Genomic DNA, 26,696 nt, shown 5'->3' with positions numbered 1-26,696 from the left:
GACACTGCCTCGCACACAAAAGTCAGACAATGAAAACTGAGACACTTCCTCACACACAAATGTCAGACAATGAAAATTGAGACACTGCGTTTCAAACAAATGTCAGACAATGAAAACTGAGCCACTGCCTAGCACACAAGTGTCAGACAATGAAAACTGAGACACTGCCTCACACACAATAGTCAGAAAATGAAAACTGAGACACTGCCTCACACACAAATGTCAGACAATGAAAACTGAGTCACTGTGGCACTAAAATGCATGGAAATGAATCTGAAGCACTAAAATGTTTGGAAATGACTCGGAGGCACTAAAATGCTTAGAAATGACTCTGTGGCACTTAAACGCATGGAAATGAATCTGAGGCACTTAAAAGCATGGAAATGACTCTGAGGCACCATAATGCATGGAAATGACTCTGAGGCACTAAAATGCATGGAAATGACTCTGAGGCACTAAAATGCATGGAAATGACCCTGAGGCACTTAAAAGCATGGAAATGACTCTGAGGCACTAAAATGCATGGAAATGACTCTGAGGCACTAAAATGCATGGAAATGATTCTGAGGCACTTAAATGCATGGAAATGACTCTGATGCAATACCAGTAATGATAAAAAATGTTACAAACTAAAGTTTCATAAACAAGCAAATGACAACAGACAATTCTGAGTCACTGAATGAGAACAGAAGCAGTATCATAGAAAAGTGAAAAAGCACATAAAGTGGAGAGCATGCTTTGTCAAGAGTGAACAAATGCTTACACTCAGTTTCACCTCTGGCCAGTATAAACTAAACATAATACTAAAACGAATTAAGACAGCCATAAAGCTTAAGCCACTTTGTGATGAACTGTTTTTTTTACATTATGAAGAAGATTGTATTTTGGTCAATCAGTAAACATTTCCTCTCCTTTTACATGATTCCAGGGAGAATCCTGCTAAAACACTTAATTAAACCCGAATAAAACCAGTAGCAAGAGGGAGAGAAGACTGGGGGGACGGACTGCATTATGGGCCTCATTGAAGCAGTATGAGGGAGTATTATGAATGGTTTGACATCTATGAGGGAGAAGAGGAAGAAGACAGGGGAGTGAATGTAAGAAATGGTTTGGCCTCATTAAAGCAAAATTGGGGGGAAGACAGTGGAGAGAATGTAGGAAATGGTTTGGACTCATAAAGCATTGTTGGGGAGAAGACAGGGGAGATAATAGGAAAATGTTTTGGTCTCATTCAAGCAGTATAAGGAGACAGCAGAGGAGATAATGGGGGAAAGTTTTGACCTTTTTGAGGCAGTATGAGGGAAAACACATGGAAGGAAATGGGGGAATGGTTTGGCCTCATTGAAGCAGTATAAGGATATTAAAAGACAGGGGAGAGAATGGGGGAATGGCTTGGCCTCATTGAAGCAGTATAAGGGAGAAGACAGGGGAGAGAATCGGGGAATGGTTTGGCCTCATTGAAGCAGTATAAGGGAGAAGACAGGGAAGAGAATGGGGGAATGGTTTGGCCTCATTGGGGCAGCATAAAGGTAAAGACAGGGAAGAGAATGGGGGAATGGCTTGGTCTCATTGAAGCAGTATACGGGAGAAGACAGGGAAGAGAATGGGGGAATGGTTTGGTCTCATTGAAGCAGTACAAGGGAGAAGACAGGGAAAAGAATGGGGGAATGGCTTGGTCTCATTGAAGCAGTATAAGGGAGAAGACAGGGAAGAGAATGGGGGAATGGTTTGGCCTCTTTGAGGCAGCATAAAGTTATAGAAAGGGAAGAGAATGGGGGAATGGTTAGGTCTCATTGAAGTAGTATAAGGGAGAAGACAGGGGAGAGAATAGGAAAGTGCCTTGGCTTCATTGAAGCAGTATAAGGGAGAAGACAGTGGAGAGAATAGGGAAATGCCTTGGCCTCATTGAAGCATTAAAAGTAGGGATGCAAACGAATATTCGAATATTCGATCAAATGTTTGGTATTCGAATGTCAAAATCGGTATTCGAATATTCGAAAAAAAAATTCAATAAAGAGAACAAAACACATTTTGCCTTCATCACTGATGTTGTTTATAAAGCTCGTTTATCTTGTTTTTACAACGATTGGCCCCTTATCCCAGAGGTGTGAATGTGATGACTAGACACGCGACATGTGTCATTTAGGGACATTTCGTCGGGTACTATAAAAAGTCCCCCTACTTTTACAATAACTGGCTAGGGATCGGCTTTAACACCAATGTGTTGTCTTGGCTGCAAATTATGCTGTGCAAAATAGCGCAAAACGAGGTGATGATATAAATGCCACAATAATGTTGTTGCATATATGTGCTTTAAACTGTTTTCATCTTTCAATACAATTTTCGTGCTTTGAAATGGATTTTTGAATATAATTCCTCTATTGTTGTACAATAAATAAGTCCAATCCACTTATGTTTTCGTTTTACTATTTTACTAGTTCCCGAGTTGGTTTGAGTTTTCCATAGTTATATTTAGTCAGTTTAGAGGTCAATCTCAGAACGAGGCTGATCATCCTACGGAAAGACCTTCCATTGGCGCAAAACACTGTTTTACTAGGAATCCATCTAATTTCACATTGTTTACAAAAGGCAGCGGAATTGAATTATTCGATTTTGTTGTTTGTCTGTTTATAATGTATTGCTTTTTACTTCCTGAAAATGGAGAATTTCAAAGGCTCATTTGGGGAAATCAGGGTCCGCCGCGCGTACTGGATACGACAAAATAGGGTTTAAATGCCCCGGCTATTACTTTAGCGAATAATAATAGTAGTTTACTACATCTTCTAAAATATGTATTTCGCTAATCGAATATTCGAATATTCGATCGAAAGAATTACCGAATATTCGAATATCTGTTTTGCCATTCGTTTGCATCCCTAATTAAAAGGGAGAAGACAGGGTAGAGAATGTGGGAAATGGTTTGGCCTCATTGAAGCAATATAAGGGAGAAGACAGTGGAGAGAATTGGGAAATGGTTTGGCCTCATTGAAGCAGTATAAGGGAGAAGACAGGGGAGAAAATGGGGGAATAGTTTGGCCTCATTGAAGCAGTATAAGGGAGAAGACAGGGGAAAGAATGGGGGAAATGGTTTGGCCTCATTGGGGCAGCATAAAGGTAAAGACAGGGAAGAGAATGGGGGAATGGCTTGGTCTCATTGAAGCAGTATAAGGGAGAAGACAGGGGAGAGAATGGGGGAATGGCTTGGTCTCATTGAAGCAGTATAAGGGAGAAGACAGGGAAAAGAATGGGGGAATGGCTTGGTCTCATTGAAGCAGTATAAGGGAGAAGACAGGGAAAAGAATGGGGGAATGGCTTGGTCTCATTGAAGCAGTATAAGGGAGAAGACAGGGAAGAGAATGTGGGAATGGTTTGGCCTCTTTGAGGCAGCATAAAGGTATAGAAAGGGAAAAGAATGGGGGAATGGTTAGGTCTCATTGAAGTAGTATAAGGGAGAAGACAGGGGAGAGAATAGGAAAGTGCCTTGGCTTCATTGAAGCATTAAAAGGGAGAAGACAGGATAGAGAATGTGGGAAATGGTTTGGCCTCATTGAAGCAATATAAGGGAGAAGACAGTGGAGAGAATTGGGAAATGGTTTGGCCTCATTGAAGCAGTATAAGGGAGCAGACAGGGGAGAAAATGGGGGAATAGTTTGGCCTCATTGAAACAGTATAAGGGAGAAGACAGAGGAAAGAATGGGGGAAATGGTTTGGCCTCACTGAAGCAGTATAAGGGAGAAGACAGGGGAGGTAATGGGGGAATGGCCTGGCCTCTTTGAGGCAGTATGAGTTTGGCCTCATTAAAGCAGTATAAGACAGAAGACAGGGGAGAGAATGTGGAAAATGGTTTGGCTTCTTTGAGGCAGTATAAGAGAGAAGACAGGGGAGAGATTAAGTGAATGGTTTTGCCTCATTGAAGCAGTATAAGGGAAAAGACAGGGGAGAGAATGGGAAAATGGTTTGGCCTCTTTGAGCAGTATAAGGGAGAAGACAGGGGGAGAATAGGGGAATGTTTTGGCCTCATTGAAGCAGTACAAGGGAGAAAATGGGGGAATGGTTTGCCCTCATTGAAGCAGTATAAGGGAGAAGACAGGGGAGAGAATGGGGGAATGGTTTGGCCTCAATGAAACAGCATAAGGGAGAAGACAGGGGAGAGAATTGGGAAATGGTTTGGCCTCATTGACGCAGTATAAGGGAGAAGGCAGGGGAGATAATGGGGGAATGGCCTGGCCTCTTTGAGGCAGTATGAGTTTGGCCTCATTAAAGCAGTATAAGAGAGAACACAGGGAAGAGAATGGAGGAAATGGTTTTGCCTCATTGAAGCATTAAAAGGGAGAAGACAGGGTAGAGAATGTGGGAAATGGTTTCGCCTCATTGAAGCAATATAAGGGAGAAGACAGTGGAGAGAATAGGAAAATGGTTTGGCCTCATTGAAGCAGAATAAGGGAGAAGACAGGTGAGAAAATGGGGGAATAGTTTGGCCTCATTGAAACAGTATAAGGGAGAAGACAGGGGAGAGAATGGGGGAATGGATTGGCCTCATTGAAGCAGTATAAGGGAGAAGACAGGGGAGGTAATGGGGGAATGGCCTGGCCTCTTTGAGGAAGTATGAGTTTGGCCTCATTAAAGCAGTATAAGACAGAAGACAGGGGAGAGAATGTGGGAAATGGTTTGGCTTCTTTGAGGCAGTATAAGGGAGAAGACAGGGGAGAGAATGGGTGAATGGTTTGGCCTCATTGAAGCAGTATAAGGGAGAAGACAGGGGAGAGAATGGGAAAATGGTTTGGCCTCTTTCAGCAGTATAAGGGAGGAGACAGGGGAGTGAATAGGGATATGTTTTGGCCTCATTGAAGCAGTTTAAGGGAGAAAATGGGGAAATGGTTTGCCCTCATTGAAGCAGTATAAGGGAGAAGACAGGGGAGAGAATGAGGGAATGGCTTGGCCTCAATGAAACAGTATAAGATAGAAGACAGGGGAGAGAATTGGGAAATGGTTTGGCCTCATTGAGGCAGTATAAGGGAGAAGACAGAGGGAGATAATGGGGGAATGGCCTGGCCTCTTTGAGGCAGTATGAGTTTGGCCTCATAAAAGCAGTATAAGAGAGAACACAGGGGAGAAAATGAGGGAAATGGTTTTGCCTCTTTGAGGCAGTTTAAGGGAGAAGTCAGGGAGATAATAGGGAAATGTTTTGGCCTCTTTGAGGCAGTTTAAGGGAGAAGTCAGGGGAGAGAATAAGAAAAGGTTTTGGCCTCATTGAAGCAGTATAAGAGTAAAGACAGGGGAGAGAATGGGGGAATGGTTTGGCCTCATTGAAGCAGTATAAGGGAGAAGACAGGGGAGAGAATCGTGAAATTGTTTGGCCTCATTATGGCAGTATAAGGGAGAAGACAGGGGGAGAGAATAAGGAAATGTTTTGGTCTCTTTGAGGCAGTATGAGGGAGAAGACAGGGGAGAGAATAGGGGAATGTTTTGGCCTCTATGAAACAGTATGAGGGAGAGGACAGCAGAGAGAATAGGGGATGGTTTGGCCTCTTTTAGGCAGTATGAGGGAAAAGACAGGGGAGAGAATGGGGGAATGGTTTGGCCTCTCTGAAGCAGCGTGTGAGAGAAAACAGAGGAAAGAATGTGTGAATTTGTTTTGCCTTAAAGAAGCCGTATGAGGGAGAAGACATGCTGATTTTAATAGTAGAACACTTGCTAATGCATGTTTATGACAAAACTGATCCAGAAATGAAGTGCTTAGTGATTACTTTTGCAAGTATGCTTTCAGTTCCACCAACATATTTTATGGGCCTTGAATAAACACAGTGATTGCCCAAAGCATAGATTTGGTCACATATTACTTTTAAAAAATCACACCTAACATTTGCCTTGTTTCTTTCATACTTTGTTAATTATGTCAAAGCACTTGCGCAAAGTGTTTTTTCATTGACGGTTGTATAACTGTAACATATCAATGTGCACAAACAGAATGTGTTTAGAATATAAATGGATGTGACATCAGATGCATAATGAAAACATTGGCATTTTGCATGCTTTGTTATAGTGATTGTTAAATGGAAATGTCCGAGTAGTTCCACAGACCAGTGAAATACTTTTGTATTTGCATCAATAATAGTTCTATTTGAGTATTGTTAACAGCTGTTTTGTCTATTAACCATACTCTTTTAAATCACATTCATGCTTAATGCATGTGTGAATATGCAATCTCTTACTGTCCTACTTATTTTTCAGAGTAAAATCAGAAATAAAAGCAACCTGATTCAATCAGATTTTGTATTGGATATTATAACAATATCACTGTCAAATAAATTTTGACAAACTTTAAGATGCCAAGGCCAAATTTGTAAAAGCCAGTGTCTATATCACATTTATTGTCAAAGGAAACACTGTTGGGTGGGCTTGAAATTAAATTTATCTTTTACACAACTAGGGCTGCTATGATTTTTAAATGTTTTCATATTAAGATTTTAAAGATTCAGGCCATTTTTTTCCAAATATTCATTATGATAGAAAAACAGTTAATAACACAAGAACATTGCTAGCAGGCATCAAGGGTTATCTGTGGTAGGTTTTTTTTCAGACATTAATGGGGCATAACTCAACAAATATATTGGCCAGATTAACAGGAAATCACTATCACCTTAGTGAACATGGGTTATAATTTTTATGCTTATATCTTAATCCATTTCCAATTCATGGCCAACGTTTAAGATTTTACAATAAGGTGAAGCAAATGCTTTGACAATACCTAGATTATACTTCTTCGAAAAAACAAACAAGTGTAAAAACCAATTCCAAAACGACACACAACCCACCTCAATGCCAGGGAATGGGGTGACCTCTGACCCTGTTGCTATGAGGATGTTTTTGGCCGTGACGATCTCGTTACTTCCATCTTCCTTCAGAACTGTCACCTCGTTTGCTCCTGTTATCTTCCCATGGCCCGAAACGTGGGTCACCTGACATGGATTTACACGTTGGAATATTTACAACTACGGTTGGTATAGATTTTAGAGTTATATTTCTTCTCTTAAGTACTTTCAAACTCCAATAACTGACTTGTTAAAACGTGCTGTTATAGTTATACACTGTACATAATATTATTACACTACAGAAACTAAGAAAAATAATTAAACATAATAAATAAGTTAATTTTAATGAACATTTAAACACAACAAAATATGCAATACTATGCATATAAAAGATTAATTTTTAATATTTGAAAAGGACCAAACAAATCCACCATTTCTCTAGGCAATGCAGGCCCTTCCAAGAGGCCCTTCATTTTACCTTATTTTGTTTGAACAGATGTGCAATTCCTCCAGTGAGGCCCTTCACTGCCTTGTCTTTCTGTGCCATCATCTTATCCAGGTTCAGCTTCACACCCTCAACTGTAAAAAGCATGTGACATACTATACATAGCACACTGCAAATAGAAACAAACATCATTTAACTGTAGGGCATTTAATATACCTTACGGTAACAAAAAGGAAACCTTAACAAATACCTTAGATTAAGAGTAGTCTAACTTGCTACAAATATACACTATGTCATTGTATACATGAGTACTGAATTTCATGTACTTCAACTTATCATTATTCTTATCAAGTTTTTGCAATATTTATGTGCGACACATAATAATTGCTTCATCACCACATTGTTTTTGATAAAACATATCTTGTTTTTTTACTTTTTCGGCTTATGACAAAATAATAAAACAATGTCTAGTCTTGCATTCCCATGTCTCATGTTGATGATTTGTTCCTACAGCATTCCAAACACTGTTTAACCATGTTATATTATCACAGAATTCTCTTTGACATCTGAATATTATGCATGCTGCAGGCACGGAAAATGAAGTACGAGAACAGTCTTCTTTGTTATGTTTAAATTTATAAAATCTATGAGTCCAGAAGAGAAATTGTGTCCTGGGACTCCCAAATGGAAACAAGTGAGACCCCAGGTATATATCTTCGAGTACATACACTCAATGCCCCTGTTGTTGAGATCCTTGCCAACTGCGAGGTGATAGAAGTGGGAGTTGTTGAGTAGGGCCTTTGAAGGGATACAGCCCACGTTAAGGCACGTCCCTCCCAGTGTAGGGTTCTTCTCCACACACACAGTCTAGCGGAGGGAAGTTGAAACAATTGTTAGGATTGTCATAGTCAGTCAATAAAAGAAATTACTATAAGAATTCATACTGAAATTAGTTAAGCTAACACAAGTTAATGTTAAAATATAATTCTTACTCTTGTTTATAGTAATAAAATTATCATTTAAGTACAGTAGTAGTAACAGATAGTAAACCAGAAGCCCAATAGTCCAGAACCTATGATTCTCTTATACAGTAGAACAATGATCAAAATAGTCCAGAACCTATGATTATCTTATACAGTAGAACAATGATCAAAATCGTCCAAAACCTATGATTATCTTATACAGTAGAACAATGATCAAAATCGTCCAAAACCTATGATTATCTTATACAGTAGAACAATGATCAAAATCGTCCAGAACCTATGATTATCTTATACAGTAGAACAATGATCAAAATCGTCCAGAACCTATGATTATCTTATACAGTAGAACAATGATCAAAATCGTCCAAAACCTATGATTATCTTATACAGTAGAACAATGATCAAAATCGTCCAAAACCTATGATTATCTTATACAGTAGAACAATGATCAAAATCGTCCAAAACCTATGATTATCTTATACAGTAGAACAATGATCAAAATCGTCCAAAACCTATGATTATCTTATACAGTAGAACAATGATCAAAATCGTCCAAAACCTATGATTATCTTATACAGTAGAACAATGATCAAAATAGTCCAAAACCTATGATTATCTTATACAGTAGAACAATGATCAAAATAGTCCAGAACCTATGATTATCTTATACAGTAGAACAATGATCAAAATAGTCCAGAACCTATGATTATCTTATACAGTAGAACAATGATCAAAATCGTCCAGAACCTATGATTATCTTATACAGTAGAACAATGATCAAAATCGTCCAGAACCTATGATTATCTTATACAGTAGAACAATGATCAAAATCGTCCAAAACCTATGATTATCTTATACAGTAGAACAATGATCAAAATCGTCCAAAACCTATGATTATCTTATACAGTAGAACAATGATCAAAATAGTCCAAAACCTATGATTATCTTATACAGTAGAACAATGATCAAAATCGTCCAAAACCTATGATTATCTTATACAGTAGAACAATGATCAAAATAGTCCAAAACCTATGATTATCTTATACAGTAGAACAATGATCAAAATCGTCCAAAACCTATGATTCTCTTATACAGTAGAACAATGATCAAAATCGTCCAAAACCTATGATTCTCTTATACAGTAGAACAATGATCAAAATCGTCCAAAACCTATGATTCTCTTATACAGTAGAACAATGATCAAAATAGTCCAGAACCTATGATTCTCTTATACAGTAGAACAATGATCAAAATCGTCCAAAACCTATGATTCTCTTATACAGTAGAACAATGATCAAAATCGTCCAAAACCTATGATTCTCTTATACAGTAGAACAATGATCAAAATCGTCCAGAACCTATGATTCTCTTATACAGTAGAACAATGATCAAAATAGTCCAGAACCTATGATTATCTTATACAGTAGAACAATGATCAAAATAGTCCAGAACCTATGATTATCTTATACAGTAGAACAATGATCAAAATAGTCCAGAACCTATGATTACCTTATACAGTAGAACAATGATCAAAATAGTCCAGAACCTATGATTATCTTATACAGTAGAACAATGATCAAAATAGTCCAGAACCTATGATTATCTTATACAGTAGAACAATGATCAAAATAGTCCAAAACCTATGATTATCTTATACAGTAGAACAATGATCAAAATAGTCCAGAACCTATGATTATCTTATACAGTAGAACAATGATCAAAATAGTCCAGAACCTATGATTATCTTATACAGTAGAACAATGATCAAAATAGTCCAGAACCTATGATTATCTTATACAGTAGAACAATGATCAAAATCCAAAACGACAAACTATGATATTATAAAAGTAACTGGGATCAAAATGACTCACACTACAAGCGTACAAAAAAACTTAAGTATGTCCTACATATAGCATGTCTAGTATATCTATGAGACATATAGCATGTCTAGTACAACTATGATACATACCTTCATGCCCAGTTGTGCAGCCTTGATGGCGGCCACATATCCACCTGGACCCGACCCAATCACAACCAGGTCATTCTCTCCTGTAAAACAACAAACTCATGCAGTGCTCAAAAATCGCACAAGCCTACAAGCCCAGAACATGTTGAAGTAAAATAAATTTCAGACATTGGTTTTAACATATCCAGGCTTGTTACAATTTTGCAATTGAGGTTTTAGCCTTGTAGATCCACGTTCTTAAGTTTTGATAATTGCAGACATTGTGTAAAACATCCTAGTTGAGATACATGTACAAATTAAGAATTAGAGATTAAAGCTGCACTCTCACAAATTTTGAACATATATATAAAAATCTGCGATCTGATATAAAGTTGTCAAATCGTTCAATCTGTGAGAGTGCAGCTTTAAAGGTAAAAGTTTTAACAACAACATATCCACAGCTAGACTAAAATCTAACATCATTAAACGAAAGTAAACTTCCTAAAACATTATATTGTAAATTTGCTCTTCTTTCAAAAGAAACATCCAATTAAAAGTACCTTTAATTAATCAAAATAAAATGTCCTTTATGTTATCACGTCACATACCTCCATTGGAGTACTGTCTGGAGCCAGCTGAGAACAGGACACCTGAACATCTCTGCACATGGGAATAACCACCACACTAAAATGAAAGGATAATAACATCAGGCATTAATATTTTGGGAATTTTGCAATTATTTCACGCAATATGCAAATTTCATAATGTGGTGTACACCACTGAAAGGTAGCATATTCAGATTACGAAAAAAGTAGGTGGCAGTTGAGGTGCCTTAGCATGTTATTAGCATTGTTTAGGTATTTATAAGGAATAGCAGAACTGACTTTTGTACTACTCAAGAATGGAATGGTCAAGAAATCCCATTGCTCTCAAAATGTGATTCATGAGCATTTAAAAAATAAACACTATGATTGTCCTTTCACAGTACCAGTATGTGTTAAAGCCATTCAAGGGCCATTACACAGAAATGACTGGGGTAACAAACTTGGGCAATATATGCTGTCCATATAATAATTGTCAAAGTTTGGTGATGTTCAGGCAAAGTTTCTCAAGTTACAACATTACCGTATGTTATTGTCAAATCAAGGGCTATGAATCTAGATTGAGGGTTACATGCCTGTTGATCAAACTAGGCCGGTTTGGACAGAAGCTCCATCAGTTAGAGTGGATGCCAATTGCCGCAGGTGAATCCATTATGCTATTAAAGGTGTTTTTCAGTGAGGCCTGGTCTTTTCATTTTGGAAATTTAACGCATTAACAATTCAAATTGGGAAAGTTTTAATAAATAAATTAAGGTCATTAAAGTTTATAACAGTTGTTGTTTGTGTCAACATGAATTTGCATGTAAATACTATTCCCGGTCCAGGTCTCATCCGGTCTCTGTTTTTTAGAAGCTTTTGGGTGTGATTGAGAAGGAGTGAATGAGCGCGGGGGGTAATAGGATTACAAAAGATTACATTTGATTTACGTAGTATAAAGGAAACAAACTTTAGATATTTGATGAAATTTTTTCACCATTTATTTCATATTTAACATAGTATAAAAATAAAACAAATAATAAATTCAGGCAAAGGTAAAAAACCATAAAACATGCACATGAATAACAGCATAACAAACACATTCTTGTTTTTCAATATTTAATTCAGTTGTGAGTAAACTATTGAAGGAAGTAATTCAAATAGAAACAATGCATTAATACATGTAAATCAAATTTGTAAGAAATTATGCTTTGTACTTAAGGAATTCTAACATTTTTTGTTTAACTATTCATGTGGAATCTTTTCCTGCATTTTCCATTTTCACAAATAACTAACCAATCGACAAATCCTGGCATGAACATAATGTTTTTATTTTGAAAACCAGAATACGCTGCTGATCGCTAACTTTTATACTCTATATGCATAACTTATTTTAAGCCTCAGTTATATTTTAATGTAATACATATTAGTAAATTTACAGTGGCTTTAGCAAAATTACAAGTTTCCTCACAAGAAATGGGCATAAAATTTAAATTTAGACGATCATTTGGCGGAAATACATTAGACAACTGGTCGTGGCAGTGCATTTCCTGCAACAAGATCAGAAATTAACTACTTACTGTTTATATATTTTATTCCATTTTGTTACATATAGAGGAAAATAAGATTGTCAAATTAGTTCAATAAACATTAGCACTACAATGCGTTGCCTGGGTCCATATGTTATGAACCAGGAATTATGACACCAGATGAGACCGGATTTAACAAGGGGAGACCGGGAAATAGTATCCGTAAACACTTCAAATTGGGAAAAATTTAATATAATTAATGAAGGTCATTAAGGTTTATAACAGTTGCTGCTTGTGTTAACATGATTATGCATAATTCAGTGGTCGAAATTAACACAAGCCCTGCACTGGTAAAATGTCTTTCAGGCTATCTTAAATTCTGAATTTTATATAGCAGGTCTTGTTAAAAAATTTAATAACAAGCAATAGTATAAGAATTCGGGCTTGTTCATCCAAAAGTCTAATTTCGATGATTGGCATATAGTTATTTCAATGGTGGTAAGGAAGCTCAATTTCAGTCTTAAACTATTGAAGTGAGCTCAAGCCCACATCCAGCACTAGTAAGTTTTCATCCGTTTTAATTTGTTTAGTCTGTCCTACTTCTACTCAGTAATGTAAGCAAGAATGTGTGTGTGGTTACGACTTGTTACCATTCACAGTGATGTTAGAACATGACAATGTGTTCATTAGTTTATGCCATTTGTTTTTTTGGTAATTTAACTTTAAGTTAGCGGACAGTGACAGAGATTATCACTGACATAACTTATGACATAAGTACACATGTGTAGGGCTACTGAATTGTCAATGAATAACCAAAATGAGAAACATTTCAAACAGAACATTATTTCAATCGCTGATGAAATATGACTTTATTATAATATTCCACACCTACAAATGACCTTACCCGAGACAGAGATGTAATTTTATTTAAACTGGAAGCTAACATGGTCTGACCGGAACTTATGTCGGGGATAATATTTACTTCGACACCGAATTTCAGGGTCGTCTTGTCCTTGACTTCCGCTTTCAGGCGCTTATTGTTTTGAGTATTTCAAAACAAGCGTTCCCTTGACCCCATCTCCTGATGAAGTGGGCGTAAAATAATTTTTTTTAGAGTTTGAGCGAAACTCTCCACAGTCATTCCAAATATTTGCCGCAAATATGTTTAAAAGGCTGCTTAAAAAGGACACGGATAAGGTTAATAGTGAAAATTTGCAATCGTTCCTATAAAACTGTAGAAAATTATGCATTTGATTTTTAGAATATCTTTCGGACGTATTATATTCGGATTGCCTTGAAAGTTCTCTGATATTTTATTTTATATCAAAGTTCGACCATGAGAATTAGTGTTATTGTCACTAACAATTTGAATAATAATGAGTCTTTATTCAGGACAAATTACTAGTGTGATAGAGCTACACAGAATGTTATTGTTTTACTTGGTCCTTAGAAAAGATGTTCCTACTTTAATATGGCAAAATTCCCATAAACACAGTTTTACATTGGTGCACAGGGAAAACATCATTGTGAATATCTGGACAAAGTAGAATATTGTCTGCCTGTAAAAAATGATAGGAACAGAATTTTGTATGCACAGTACATGCTACCTTTATCTTACTTTTAAAAGTAACAGTCATCTAGAAATATAACAGTTACATTAAATTTATAACCTTTTATATTGCGGATTACTTTAGTATAAAATTATCTTGGTAATTTAATAACAAAACTAGAAGTGACGCAATGCTAACAAAACTAGAAGCGACACAATGAAAAACAGCAATGCGACAAAATCAAGTTTTTATTATGGGAAATCAGAAATTATAGCCAATTCATTTCTTGTATGAGTTCGGAAAAAGTAGCAGCCTTTATCTTTACATTTATGAAAAAAGAGACACAGCTGAAAATTATTCTAGTTAAAAAACTTATTGTTATGTATCCATCAATTCTAACTAAAGTTATTGGAGGAAACCATTTTTCTATTTTTCGTTACAATGACCTTGAACCCACCCCCTCAAAAGCAATCCCAAACTAGCTCTTCACATAAGCTACCTGCACACCAACTTTCATTACTATTCATCAATGCAAGCTTAAGCTATTTGGTGGAAACTTATGTGTGACACCTGCTTGCCCGCCCAATGACTTGCCTAATTCTAATTTAACCTTGTTTTTGTAGAAAACCTGGTTAATGAACAATATTGTTAAAGATCATCTATGTTCTGTATTGAAAATGTAAAGATTTATTTTCATTTGATTTTATCATATAGTTGTCATGTGACGCCAAAATTTTGTTTTTATCAGTGCTTTTAAAACATCTAAATGAACCAACTATTTTCGTGACTATTGAGTGTAATGGACTCTTGTTCTCATTTATTCCTCATTTTGCACTTGCTTTACCCTTGACCATATTATATATTATGTACATAGTCCTACCTTATTTTAGCCCCCTCCTGTCACACGCACACCGTCCGAGGCACAGGTAATATTTTCTTGTAATAAGAACTATCTATGTATACCAAATAATTGCATTATTCCATCCCATAAACTTCTATTAATTAATGTAGAATAGAACTTTACTGATTTTTTTATATGGCTATAAGTATTTGACAAATAAAAATCCACTAGATGTATTTTTTCATCTGTGATTGTATAAAGCATATGTATAAGTTAATTGAATTGAGGAGAATTAATCTACAATACTTCAGGGGTTTCTCTGCCCAACATGCATGAAGAACTTCTCCAACGCTGATGCCCTGCAGCAACACTTTGAGAAGGAGCACTCAGCTGCTGCACCTTCTCTCCCTTCTGACTCGGGGGTAAGAGTTTTCCACTTAACCTCAACTTTAATTTCATATTTACAAAAAAGATTTGTACGTCCATTCAAAACAAAAATAGACACTGTATTAAAAAATATTTTACCAGCTGTAATAATTGTATTATACATATCACAGAAATGGTCGGAATCTGTTCTCTAAATGTGCCAAATGAAATTCAGGTACATGCTTTCGCCTTGGTCGACAGTATTACCTCAGTTGGCAATATGCACTGTCACGCTCAAGACAGTCATTATTTATATATTATTTATACAAATCATATAAATCAATGAGACATCAAAAAGGAATAATTAAGTATAAATCTGTGCTGTTTTTAATATTTCTGTAGGAAGGTTTTGTGTGTCCAATGTGCAAGGCATCACTGCCATCAGCAGAATCCCTGCAGGATCACTATGTGGGAGTGCATGAACAGAAAACCAGCGAAAACAGGTTGAAAATAAAAACAAAATTACCTCATTGAGCCTTTCTTCAAATTATTTTTTGCATTAATTAAATATCACTATCTAAATATTTTAAAACTACCAGTAACAATTTTGGGCAACATTTAGTGTACAGAAATATTACATGATATTTTCTGCATGAAGACCTTACAGAGATTATATTTTGTTCAGATAACGTAAAATACAAATGTGCTTTTCATTCTTATTTCATAAACCTCATGTTTTAGAGATGGTGATGTATTTGCATTAAGGAAAGAAAATGATGAACTCAGAAAAGCCCTCTCAGAGAAGTCAGGCAAATCAAACAAGAAAAGCAAACCTGTATCACAAGAGGTAAATATCTTGGCAATTTAATATTAATGTTTATAGTGAATATGATGAACATGAGGTGTAACAAATTTCTCTGGAACACATACATGGACATTTAGGTCTTATGATTTCATTATTATAGGGTTTTAATTGATTTAATCTTGTGTTATAGCATGATTGTACTTTTACACAATCAAATAAAGAAAAAATGGAGAAAAGCAACAGTGCAATGTAACATCATAAGGGTTCAAATCAAAAAGGACATACAAAGGTCTTCAGTTTTTCTGGCATAAGTTACTGCCCCTTTCCTAATTCGTCACATAACAAGTAAGATGGACATGCTCAGAAGCAAAAATACAAACCATACTGTGGTGCTGTTACTCAGCAAAGACAAGAAACAAACATCATAGTACACACAGTTCACACAATGCCTTTCAGTGGAAATTTGGTAGAAGGGTGTGAAAGAAATCTCAAATGGTGTTTTAAACATGTCCAGTGACAGCATTGGTTGTTATTAAATAATCAAAATTACACATTGTTTAATGCAATTCAAAAGAACGAGCTACAAGAACATCAGTATGACAGTCCTTGGTTTTATGTGAACTATTCAAATAATGATGTGTAACTGTGAAAATGTATTTTACTAGGACGAAGATGAACTGGAGATGATGAAGCTACAATTACGAGGCTCAGAGGAGGCCAGAACTCTGTGTATGTAGATGTTAATTTTTACATACATTTACTCTGTTGCTGTGTAGGTGGTGCATGTTACCTGTCTATGGATCACTCAAAAATGTTGGATCTCACTTCCTAGTATAAAAATGTCTTATTTTTTTAAAAGAAATATTCCTTGTTATATGCCCTTGTTATTTGTGTGACAAGGAAGTTATCAAAAAGCTATTTAAAGCCATGCAAAATTAGTTGTTTTGATTCATATCTTAACCACACTTTTTTTTTAAATGTCAAAGTGTGTTATTTTTCTTTTAACCAACCACTTGTATTTTTTCACCATAAAGTTTGAGAGGAAATCAGTCTAAATAAAAGATAGAATTTTTATATACTTGTACTAACTTAAATTCTCTGAATCTTGCTTACCTGCATAAAGAAAGAAGCATCATATCATGCAAAATCATTTTTGAGTTAGTGTTTTGAAAAAGATATTATATTATAATAACATTTCTTATGTTATAAATTCCACTTACTTTCATTCTAAGTATTGATTATATGGGAAAAAGTTTGTTTGCTTTTGCCAATTACTGTGTTAAAAACTTCACTGCAAAAAGGCATTTTAATTTAACCTGCTCGCTTTTATTGTTTTTGACAAAAATCCAAAAAACAAAAAATGAAAACGGTTAGACATTTTTATGGTTAGTTCTTTTCTGTGCAGTGTTGCATTGGTGTAACTCTCTAACTATGTTTTAGTAAGTTTGAAGGTCAGTAAATTTAAAGCAAGTCTTTTCTCAGTTAAGTAATAAAATCAATGGTACCATTTTGCACAAAGTGTTCCTGTGTTTTTACAGTGAGTTCAGAAGTTCACCACCTCCAGGTAAAAATCTCAGAGCTGTCCGGGGAGCTAGATTCCATAAGAGAGGAGAAAAACCAGTACCAAAACAAGGCGGGAGAACTGGTAAGTGGTTTCTATTGTTTCCTTGGACTCGTTTGTGATATCTCAAGCTGGATGCTTAGATTATATTTCCTTTTTTCTGGCTTAAACTATATTTTCAGTCTTGGATGACTTGGTAATATTGCAGAAAAAATCAAATTTGGCATAGAATCAAGAATGATTGACATTAAGACATTTCACCTACAATTATCTTTGAAGTATTGTATAGTTAGGATAATGCGTGGTAATAGTGATTGATCGCAAATGCAGGGAATATAGGAAAAATGGTATATTTTAAAAAAAATTCTCCAACCAGTTTCAACTACCACTGGATCATCAACTAAACTAATTTCCAATGCTTGCACAATCTTTTGCCACACTGATAAAGCAAAAGTTGCTCAGATTTACACAATATATATTCCAAAAAAAGCAGGAGATGTTAACTCTTGATCTGCAGATATCAGAATCAGTTAACGTCTTTATGGTATGTGGATTGTTGATAATACATTCAGTAACTTCCAATCTTTCTCATTTCCTACAGTCAACAGCAACAGTGAATGCGAAATCAAAGGCAGATGAATACGAGGCCCAGAAGAATGCCCTGCAGGACCATGTCAACTCTCTAAAGGTACTGTACAAACCTTAATTCTAGTTTGATTCAAATATATTACAATATATGTAAATTTATCTTTGATTTTTGGTCTGCAATTTTTGCACTAAACACAAACAGTGATTTTCATCCGTGTAATATATCTGTACATATATTTCACAGGTTTCTACACTTCAACAGCTTATAAACACTAAACTAACAGGGGTATACATAGAAACATGGTTCAAGCAGAGCTGATCTTATTTACAAATGTAGTCAGAGTTGTTGACATATTAGATTATCTGTATTTCAGCAACAAATTGAAGCCAAAGAGCAGTATGTGACAGGCCTTGAACAGCAGTTGGCCACCAGGTAAGCTGGTTGCTAGTATGTGACGGGCCTTGAACAGCAGTTGGCCACCAGGTAAGCTGGTTGCTAGTATGTGACAGGCCTTGAACAGCAGTTGGCCACCAGGTAAGCTGGTTGCTAGTATGTGACGGGCCTTGAACAGCAGTTGGCCACCAGGTAAGCTGGTTGCTAGTATGTGACGGGCCTTGAACAGCAGTTGGCCACCAGGTAAGCTGGTTGCTATTATGTGACGGGCCTTGAACAGCAGTTGGCCACCAGGTAAGCTGGTTGCTAGTATGTGACGGGCCATGAACAGCAGTTGGCCACCAGGTAAGCTGGTTGCTAGTATGTGAAGGGCCTTGAACAGCAGTTGGCCACCAGGTAAGCTGGTTGCTAGTATGTGACCAGCCTTGGACAGCAATTGGCCACCAGGTAAGCTGGTTGCTAGTATGTGTCAGGCCTTGAACAACAGTTGTTCCACATGTAGGCTTGGTTGCTAGTATGTGACAGGCCTTGAACAGCAGTTGTTCCACATGTAGGCTTGGTTGCTAGTTTGTGTCAGGCCTTGAACAGCAGTTGTTCCACATGTAGGCTCTGTTGCTAGTATGTGTCAGGCCTTTAACAGAGGTTTGCCCACAGGTAAGCTGGTTGCTAGTATGTGACAGGCCTTGAACAGCAGTTGTTCCACATGTAGGCTCTGTTGCTAGTATGTGACCGGCCTTGAACAACAGTTGTTCCACATGTAGGCTCTGTTGCTAGTATGTGACCGGCCTTGATCAACAGTTGTTCCACATGTAGGCTCTGTTGCTAGAATGTGACAGGCCTTGAACAACAGTTGTTCCACATGTAGGCTCTGTTGCTAGTATGTGACCGGCCTTGAACAACAGTTGTTCCACATGTAGGCTCTGTTGCTAGTATGTGACCGGCCTTGATCAACAGTTGTTCCACATGTAGGCTCTGTTGCTAGAATGTGACAGGCCTTAAACAACAGTTGTTCCACATATAGGCTCTGTTGCTAGAATTTGACAGGCCTTGAACAGCAGTTGTTCCACATGTAGGCTCTGTTGCTAGAATTTGACAGGCCTTAAACAACAGTTGTTCCACATATAGGCTCTGTTGCTAGAATTTGACAGGCCTTGAACAGCAGTTGTTCCACATGTAGGCTCTGTTGCTAGTATGTGACAGGCCTTGGACAGCAGTTGTTCCACAGGTAGGCTTGGTTGCTTGTATGTGTCAGGCCTTGAGCAGAGGTTTGCCCACAGGTAGGCTTGGTTGCTAGTATGTGACAGGCCTTGGACTGCAGTTGTTCCACAGGTAGGCTTGGTTGCTAGTAGGTGACCGGCCTTGGACAGCAGTTGTTCCACAGGTAGGCTCGGTTGCTTGTATGTGACAGGCCTTGGACAGCAGTTGTTCCACAGGTAGGCTTGGTTGCTAGTATGTGACAGGCCTTGGACTGCAGTTGTTCCACAGGTAGGCTTGGTTGCTTGTATGTGTCAGGCCTTGGACTGCAGTTGTTCCACAGGTAGGCTTGGTTTCTAGTAGATGACAGGCCTTGGACTGCAGTTGTTCCACAGGTAGGCTTGGTTGCTAGTAGGTGACCGGCCTTGGACAGCAGTTGTTCCACAGGTAGGCTCTGTTGCTAGTATGTGACAGGCCTTGGACTGCAGTTGTTCCACAGGTAGGCTTGGTTGCTAGTAGGTGACCGGCCTTGGACAGCAGTTGTTCCACAGGTAGGCTTGGTTGCTTGTATGTGACAGGCCTTGGACAGCAGTTGTTCCACAGGTAGGCTTGGTTGCTAGTAGGTGACCGGCCTTGGACAGCAGTTGTTCCACAGGTAGGCTTGGTTGCTAGTATGTGACCGGCCTTGGACAGCAGTTGTTCCACAGGTAGGCTTATTTGCTAGAATGTGACAGGCCTTGGACAGCAGTTGTTCCACAGGTAGGCTTGGTTGCTAGTAGGTGACCGGCCTTGGACAGCAGTTGTTCCACAGGTAGGCTTGGTTGCTAGTATGTGACAGGCCTTGGACAGCAGTTGTTCCACAGGTAGGCTTGGTTGCTAGTATGTGACAGGCCTTGAGCAGAGGTTTGCCCACAGGTAGGCTCTGTTGCTAGTATGTGACAGGCCTTGGACAGCAGTTGTTCCACAGGTAGGCTTGGTTGCTAGTATGTGACAGGCCTTGGACAGCAGTTGTTCCACAGGTAGGCTCTGTTGCTAGTATGTGACAGGCCTTGGACAGCAGTTGTTCCACAGGTAGGCTTGGTTGCTAGTATGTGACAGGCCTTGAGCAGAGGTTTGCCCACAGGTAGGCTCTGTTGCTAGTATGTGACAGGCCTTGGACAGCAGTTGTTCCACAGGTAGGCTTGGTTGCTAGTATGTGACAGGCCTTGAGCAGAGGTTTGCCCACAGGTAGGCTTGGTTGCTAGTATGTGACAGGCCTTGAGCAGAGGTTTGCCCACAGGTATTGTGAAGGGCCTTAAACAGAAGTTGGCCATCAGGTAAGCTGAAACTTATATTATCTTCTAAAATGATGAGTTTTATAACTATCAAAAGAAATATTTTTTCCTAAAAGTTTTTACTACATATCGAAATCCAGCATTTTTTTCATTCAAAAAATGACCTGTTATGACTATAGCTTTCAAAGGGAAGCTACCCATTTTCCAAAACTCAATAACATAAAATTGAAATATCCGTGTCATTGAAGCTATAACTATACTTAAAGAAGTTTGGTGATGTATTAAAAGTTTGTAACACATTGAACGTTTCTTGTCAATTGCATACACAGCAGAGAAGTAAAGTATGCATGTATTTTGTCTAGGTGTGTAGTTTTACTGATCTGAATTTTGCATGAGCATTATAATTTTTGTCGAAGATGCAAAATGCAGTTTTTGTTCAAGCTCTCTAATGAGTTTCTTTAATTCTAGATATTTGTTGTATTTTAAAAGTGTTTTTCCACAAATATTTTGATCATTTATCTCAGCACTGCACACACAAAATGTCCCAAAGCACACACAATCTCTCCTACCCCATTCCCCCATGCTTTCCCCCCAGGCCTGGCACTGAAGACGTTGCTGTTCTAAAGAAGGAGCTGATCTCTGTCCAGACCCTGATGGACCGCATGGCTCAGGAGCAGGAGAAGGAGAAAGACATAGCACAGGCTGAGTGTGATAAACTACGGCAGCAGATTCAGTTGTATGTAACCTAAGGATCATGTATGTCTGATAAACCATAAGCGCAATCATTTGTATGTAACTGATCATGTAACTCCTCTGCATAGTGTTGCCATAACAATATGTGTGATGAGCAATGCAAACAGAACCAGTTGTATTTATAATCCTCATCCTAATTACCTAAATAAGCTAGCTTCATGTCCTTGCACACACTGTTGTTTCATGCTTTTTGATATTTTAAGTCAGTGCTTTATTATATATTTTTAGTGTTTATATTTTTTCCAAGCACTTTTTTACCATTTTATTGCATGGTCATTATTCTGCCTGGTTTTATTTAGAATTTGGCATAAATCTGTCTTGAGTTTTTCTCAGTTTTCCTAATTTTGCACCATGTATTGATACTTGTTATACTTGATACTTGTTTTCTTGTTACAAGTAACATGTTATTGGCAGGTCTGAAAAGGAGTTTCAGAAGCTAAAAGATGAGTTATCTGGTGCCCCTAAAGCAGAGGAGATCACTAGGTAAAACAAAACGCCATTTTTCTGTGTTTCATTGTTAAGTATTGAATTTGAAATTCGATTGAATTTTGTAATTACTTGTTCAACTGTCACAGTTATTGTAGGCTTCCTTTAAATCAACATAGGGGTTTGTAACTTACCAAGAATGTATCTCAGGTATGTGGAGCAGGTTAAGAAGTTGGAAGCTGACCTTCAAAAGGCACCGAAATCAGAGGAAATGGCCAGGTGAGATTTGATATAGGAAATTCATTTATACTCATTATGTGTGTCAACAGCACGTGTCTTATATATTGTTTGGTGCTGACTCACTCATCATGAATGCTTTTAATAGTGTTTCAAAAGTTTAAATACTACTTTAGTTGTCAAAAGGATGAACTATAATCAAAAAGTCAAATGATAGTTTCAGCAAAATAATTTTAACAAAAAACATAATTTCTGCTTCCTGTATGCGTGAGATATATTTTAAATGATAAAAACCTTATATCAAGTACTTGCCACCCCTTTCAGACTAGAGACTTCTCTGAAAAAGTCTGAGGATTCCTGCCAAGCTCTGGAGGAGAAGATTAGCAAACAGGATACAGAGACACGGGGACTGCTTGAGAAACATGGACAGGTTAGTACCAGTAATGCTTGTCTCTGTCATGAGAACAAAGACTTCATGAAGAAGTCAGAGAACACTTTGAAACAGCTGGTTGACAAGGTAGCCAAGCAGGACACAGTGACCGTAGCTTCGAACAGCTCGAGAAACATGGACATGTTGGTTAGCGCACTGGTTAGCGCACTCGCATCTCACCAAGGTGACCTGGGTTCGATTCCCAGCCTGGGCGCATGTGAGTTTGGTTTGTGGTCGCCAAGCCTGACAAGTGGGTTCACTCCGGGCACTCTGGTTTCCCCGACAACACAAGACCGCACTCTCGTGCAACATCATGCCAACAAGAGTGACTTGGTATAAGTTATCATAACTTTCTTCACAGTCGTTGTAAAATTTATACTGCATATAAAATTAACATGGACAGGTTCGATGAGACAGAATTTAATAGGTTGATATGTTTAGTTGAAAATGGAGTAACCATTTCAGTCCAATGCAAAGTATAGTGTGTATGTTCTTTATGTAAGTGGGTTTGACATCAGTAAATATTCCAGATTATAAGAAATCAATTAGTTCAGCATTTATTGGTGCTGTACCGGTTGTTGTGGGTATCACCTGACATGTAAATATTCAATAAGGACTGCTATCAAAAAAGAAAATATGTTTTCTTTCACATATTTTTAACTGCATGGATATTAACATTCCCAGGTAAGCCAGAAACTTGAAGATGCCCAGAGGGTTGTACAGGAAAGGGAGACAGCCATCTCCAAGCTCAAGTCTAAACTGGAGAAGGCCACAAGTGAGCAGAGGGTGCTGCAGTCGGAGACATCTGGGAAAACTCAGGAGCTGACGACACGGCTTGATGAGCTGCAGAGGGAGTTGGAGGAACAGAAACGCCAAAATGACAAACTAAAGGGTGGGTGCTTGGACAGTTTTTTACTATTTCATGCAGCAAAAATTTAAAGTCTGTTAATTTTTATTTGGTTTTTGCAATTACTGATTTGATATACATATGATGTAACCAGATATGAAATTCTTTAACAGTCTAAGGTGAGGTAACCAGTTATCTCATGTACTAAACAAAACTTGCATTTACCAGAAAGTCAGCAAGATACGGATAACCCTGTGAAACATCATGGAAAAGTGAAAGATAAATTTGGCCCAAAAAGGGGGCATAGGAAGTAAGGCTGGTACTTCAAATCAAAACTAATCTAATATATCCCCTGCAAGAATATCTCACATACTGTATTTCAGGAGAAAAGGACCAACTACAGACTAAGGTGCAAGAGTTTCAGGAGAAGGAGGAGGCTGTCGTGACATCACTGGACGCTACAAGCAAAACAGTGCGCGACAAGGAGAGCGCCATCTACCAACTGGAGGCGGAGATCTCTAAACTGCAGGCAGATAGGAAACATATGGAGAGGTAGGCTAGATAATACTGTATACTTGGGAATTTCAAGGTGATTTATTGTGGAGTTTGCATGATAATGTCACGTCCCAAATTCAAAAAATGTTAGCTTATACATGAAAAGCATATATGGCATATATAAAGCATGAGTTCATGAATACTGCTGATTCAAATCCCCTTAAATTAGCTGTCCCCTCATTGGATCTAGGAAAAATAGTATTAACTTCCTCTTTCTATTTCCTGTCTCAGTGACCTAGAATCTGCGAAGAAGGAGATAGATGGTCTCCAAGCCAGTGTAAAGGAGGGTGAGGATCGAACAGAGGGTTTGAAGACAGAGTTAGAACAGACTTCTTCTGAACTTAAACAGGCACAGAACCAGATAGTTTTGAAAGATGAACAGCTCATACATGTACAGGACACCATGCTCAAGGTTAGTGATCTAACTATCTACTACAAGTAAGATAGAGGCCTCATTAGCCAATGTGAAAGAGGTGGATGGAACAGTCAAACTGTTTACTTATAGATCTCATAAGAATGGAGCCTGCTAGAGATGAAATAATGGCCTTTCAAACCGAGTGAATATGATAGGATCTAATATGACTTTCAATTTAAGATTGCTTTTATTTAGTTTCAGATATTTTTTGTATTAAACAGCAAAAAATGTAAGATTCTTTTTATCACATGACATAGGAAATTAACTTAACTAACTTCTCTTTCCAAACCTGCTAGCTCTAGGATTTTCAGTGTTACATAAAGTTCTGAAATTTGTATGTAGGGTCAGGAGAAGAGCAGTGTTGTGTATCAGCAGCTCCAGGAGAAGTCGGTCAAGATCACAGAACTGACCAGCACAGTGGACAGGCTGACTGGGGAACTGGACACACTCACTACCAGTGTGGATGAGGCCAACAAGAAACTGGCAGACTCACAGGCTAAGAACAAGAGTGTAAGAAGTGTATCAGCAAGTTTTTGTAAAGTTGGTGTACATGTGTTTTTAATATGGCTGAGAGGCTAGGCATTTTACCATAAGTGGACTAGCCCTAGTGTTAATCTCTTATTTAGTTTTCCCAAAATAGTTTTTTTACAGTTTGATTGAAATATGATAACAAACAATGATATGTGATCAGGTAGTAAAATTACTTTTATTGAACTATAGAAGACAACACAATTTGCAGAGACCTTCAATAATTTTATAATTCATACCCTTTTAGCAAGGTCCCATCAACAGAATGATGGGAAACAGGGCCAATCTTACTTTGTCAGTTTTAAATGTGACTTTGCCCTGTTTTCTTCTACCCATTACCTCTTACTCTTGCTTTTTGTAGTTGAAGGAGCGCTGTGAGGGAGAAGAAAAGCGGGCTGCTGGTTTGGAGAAAGAGAAAGCAGAATTGAAGGCCGACCTACAGGCCCAGTTACATGAGAAACAAATCACTGTTAACAACCTCAACACAAATTTGGAAAAGGTTAGATTGGAGAAACATTCATTTGATAGCTATAAAATTGGGATGGCAATGGGTTCCTGAGTATTATGGTATATATATATATAAACAGTTGAACACCGCTATTCCGAACACCGTTATCGCTATTTTCGAAATTATTTTTCCGTCCCAATTTTACTCCTTTTTACTCCTTCTTTGTTTAACTAAATTTTTGGTTTTTATTCCGAAATTGCTATTCCCAAATAATCGCTATTCCGAAGTTAATATTGTGGTCCCGATTTGGGTTTTCACACCTATTCCTATTTTCTTATTTCGAACTCGATTGTGTCAAAGTTTTTTCACACCATACTGCGAATGCACTTGGGCATCAGCTTGAGTTGACAATGGAGCACAATTGGCGCTTGTTAAAGAATGACATTGAGCATGCGTATGTTACAATCATTGATGTCAGAAAATGAGTTATTTATTTAGGTGATGTAGTGTGTATATAATCGTTGGTTAAAACAATCTGAATAACATTCGAAAATGTCTATCTCATCTGATTCGATCGCCGCATTTGCTCTTTCGATCCGCTACCGAACAATCCGAATGCATACATGTGCTGTCATTTTGTTTTAAATGTTTTATGTTGTTTTAATAAAGAAGCATAATAACGAATTATTTGTCAATTATTAAACACTAAATCAACAAATATCTTTGTATACGAAAGATAACTCATATTGAGTGTATCGTATTGGTAACGTGTGACTGACATTGCAATCTTCACGGCTTAGTATTTAACATCATCTATAATTCGCAAACGCTGCATTTGCGAAAAATTGTTAATCCGAAACACTGCTATTCTGAAGTAATTTCTTGGGTTCCTACGATTTCGGATTAACTGTGTTCAACTGTATATATATATACATACATAGATGTGGGGCCTTTAGAGAGAGAAAGTAGAACTAAAGCCAGATTTACAGGCACAATAACATGAGAACCATTTCCTTAACATTGGTGTGGAGATGATACATAGATTCTAGCTATATTGCCTGAGATCAACATTTGTATTTTTAACAGGGTAAATGTGCTTCTGTGGTCATCTTTTGCATTAAAATACCTTGTAGATACCATATGTTTTTGTATCATTCTGAAGCAGCATTTTTAGGCTAAAGTTAAATTTTTC

General features: G+C 37.6%; 2 protein-coding genes across 5 annotated transcripts in view; one reads left to right on the top strand and one right to left on the bottom strand.

Moving 5' to 3' along the window:
- LOC128218309 (dihydrolipoyl dehydrogenase, mitochondrial-like) overlaps positions 1 to 13,316 on the bottom strand; it is a 31,142-nt gene extending 17,826 nt beyond the window's left edge. The window contains exons 1-6 of the mRNA XM_052925958.1: positions 13,197 to 13,316; positions 10,794 to 10,869; positions 10,210 to 10,289; positions 7,986 to 8,124; positions 7,291 to 7,391; positions 6,816 to 6,959 (exon numbers count right to left, since the gene is read on the bottom strand). Coding sequence (XP_052781918.1) covers positions 6,816 to 6,959; positions 7,291 to 7,391; positions 7,986 to 8,124; positions 10,210 to 10,289; positions 10,794 to 10,869; positions 13,197 to 13,238 — 582 coding nt within the window. The 5' untranslated portion in view covers positions 13,239 to 13,316. The remainder of the gene's footprint in view (positions 1 to 6,815; positions 6,960 to 7,290; positions 7,392 to 7,985; positions 8,125 to 10,209; positions 10,290 to 10,793; positions 10,870 to 13,196) is intronic.
- Positions 13,317 to 13,359: 43 nt separating this feature from the next.
- The window catches only part of LOC128217574 (early endosome antigen 1-like), a 30,795-nt gene continuing 17,458 nt past the window's right edge, over positions 13,360 to 26,696 (top strand). For 3 of the 4 annotated variants that reach the window (XM_052924797.1, XM_052924794.1, XM_052924795.1), the window contains exons 1-18: positions 13,360 to 13,489; positions 14,733 to 14,768; positions 14,995 to 15,105; positions 15,452 to 15,552; positions 15,791 to 15,896; positions 16,520 to 16,583; positions 17,393 to 17,499; positions 18,017 to 18,103; positions 18,378 to 18,436; positions 21,461 to 21,601; positions 22,033 to 22,101; positions 22,255 to 22,323; positions 22,606 to 22,711; positions 23,396 to 23,603; positions 23,942 to 24,110; positions 24,345 to 24,525; positions 24,871 to 25,038; positions 25,418 to 25,555. In XM_052924797.1, coding sequence (XP_052780757.1) covers positions 13,454 to 13,489; positions 14,733 to 14,768; positions 14,995 to 15,105; positions 15,452 to 15,552; positions 15,791 to 15,896; positions 16,520 to 16,583; positions 17,393 to 17,499; positions 18,017 to 18,103; positions 18,378 to 18,436; positions 21,461 to 21,601; positions 22,033 to 22,101; positions 22,255 to 22,323; positions 22,606 to 22,711; positions 23,396 to 23,603; positions 23,942 to 24,110; positions 24,345 to 24,525; positions 24,871 to 25,038; positions 25,418 to 25,555 — 1,956 coding nt within the window. In that variant the 5' untranslated portion in view covers positions 13,360 to 13,453. The remainder of the gene's footprint in view (positions 13,490 to 14,732; positions 14,769 to 14,994; positions 15,106 to 15,451; positions 15,553 to 15,790; positions 15,897 to 16,519; positions 16,584 to 17,392; positions 17,500 to 18,016; positions 18,104 to 18,377; positions 18,437 to 21,460; positions 21,602 to 22,032; positions 22,102 to 22,254; positions 22,324 to 22,605; positions 22,712 to 23,395; positions 23,604 to 23,941; positions 24,111 to 24,344; positions 24,526 to 24,870; positions 25,039 to 25,417; positions 25,556 to 26,696) is intronic. The other variant, XM_052924796.1, reaches the window with a different exon arrangement.

The sequence above is a fragment of the Mya arenaria genome, chromosome 14 (assembly GCF_026914265.1).
Source record: "Mya arenaria isolate MELC-2E11 chromosome 14, ASM2691426v1".
NCBI lineage: Eukaryota > Metazoa > Mollusca > Bivalvia > Myida > Myidae > Mya > Mya arenaria.
This window is presented reverse-complemented; position numbering and strand designations above follow the sequence as displayed.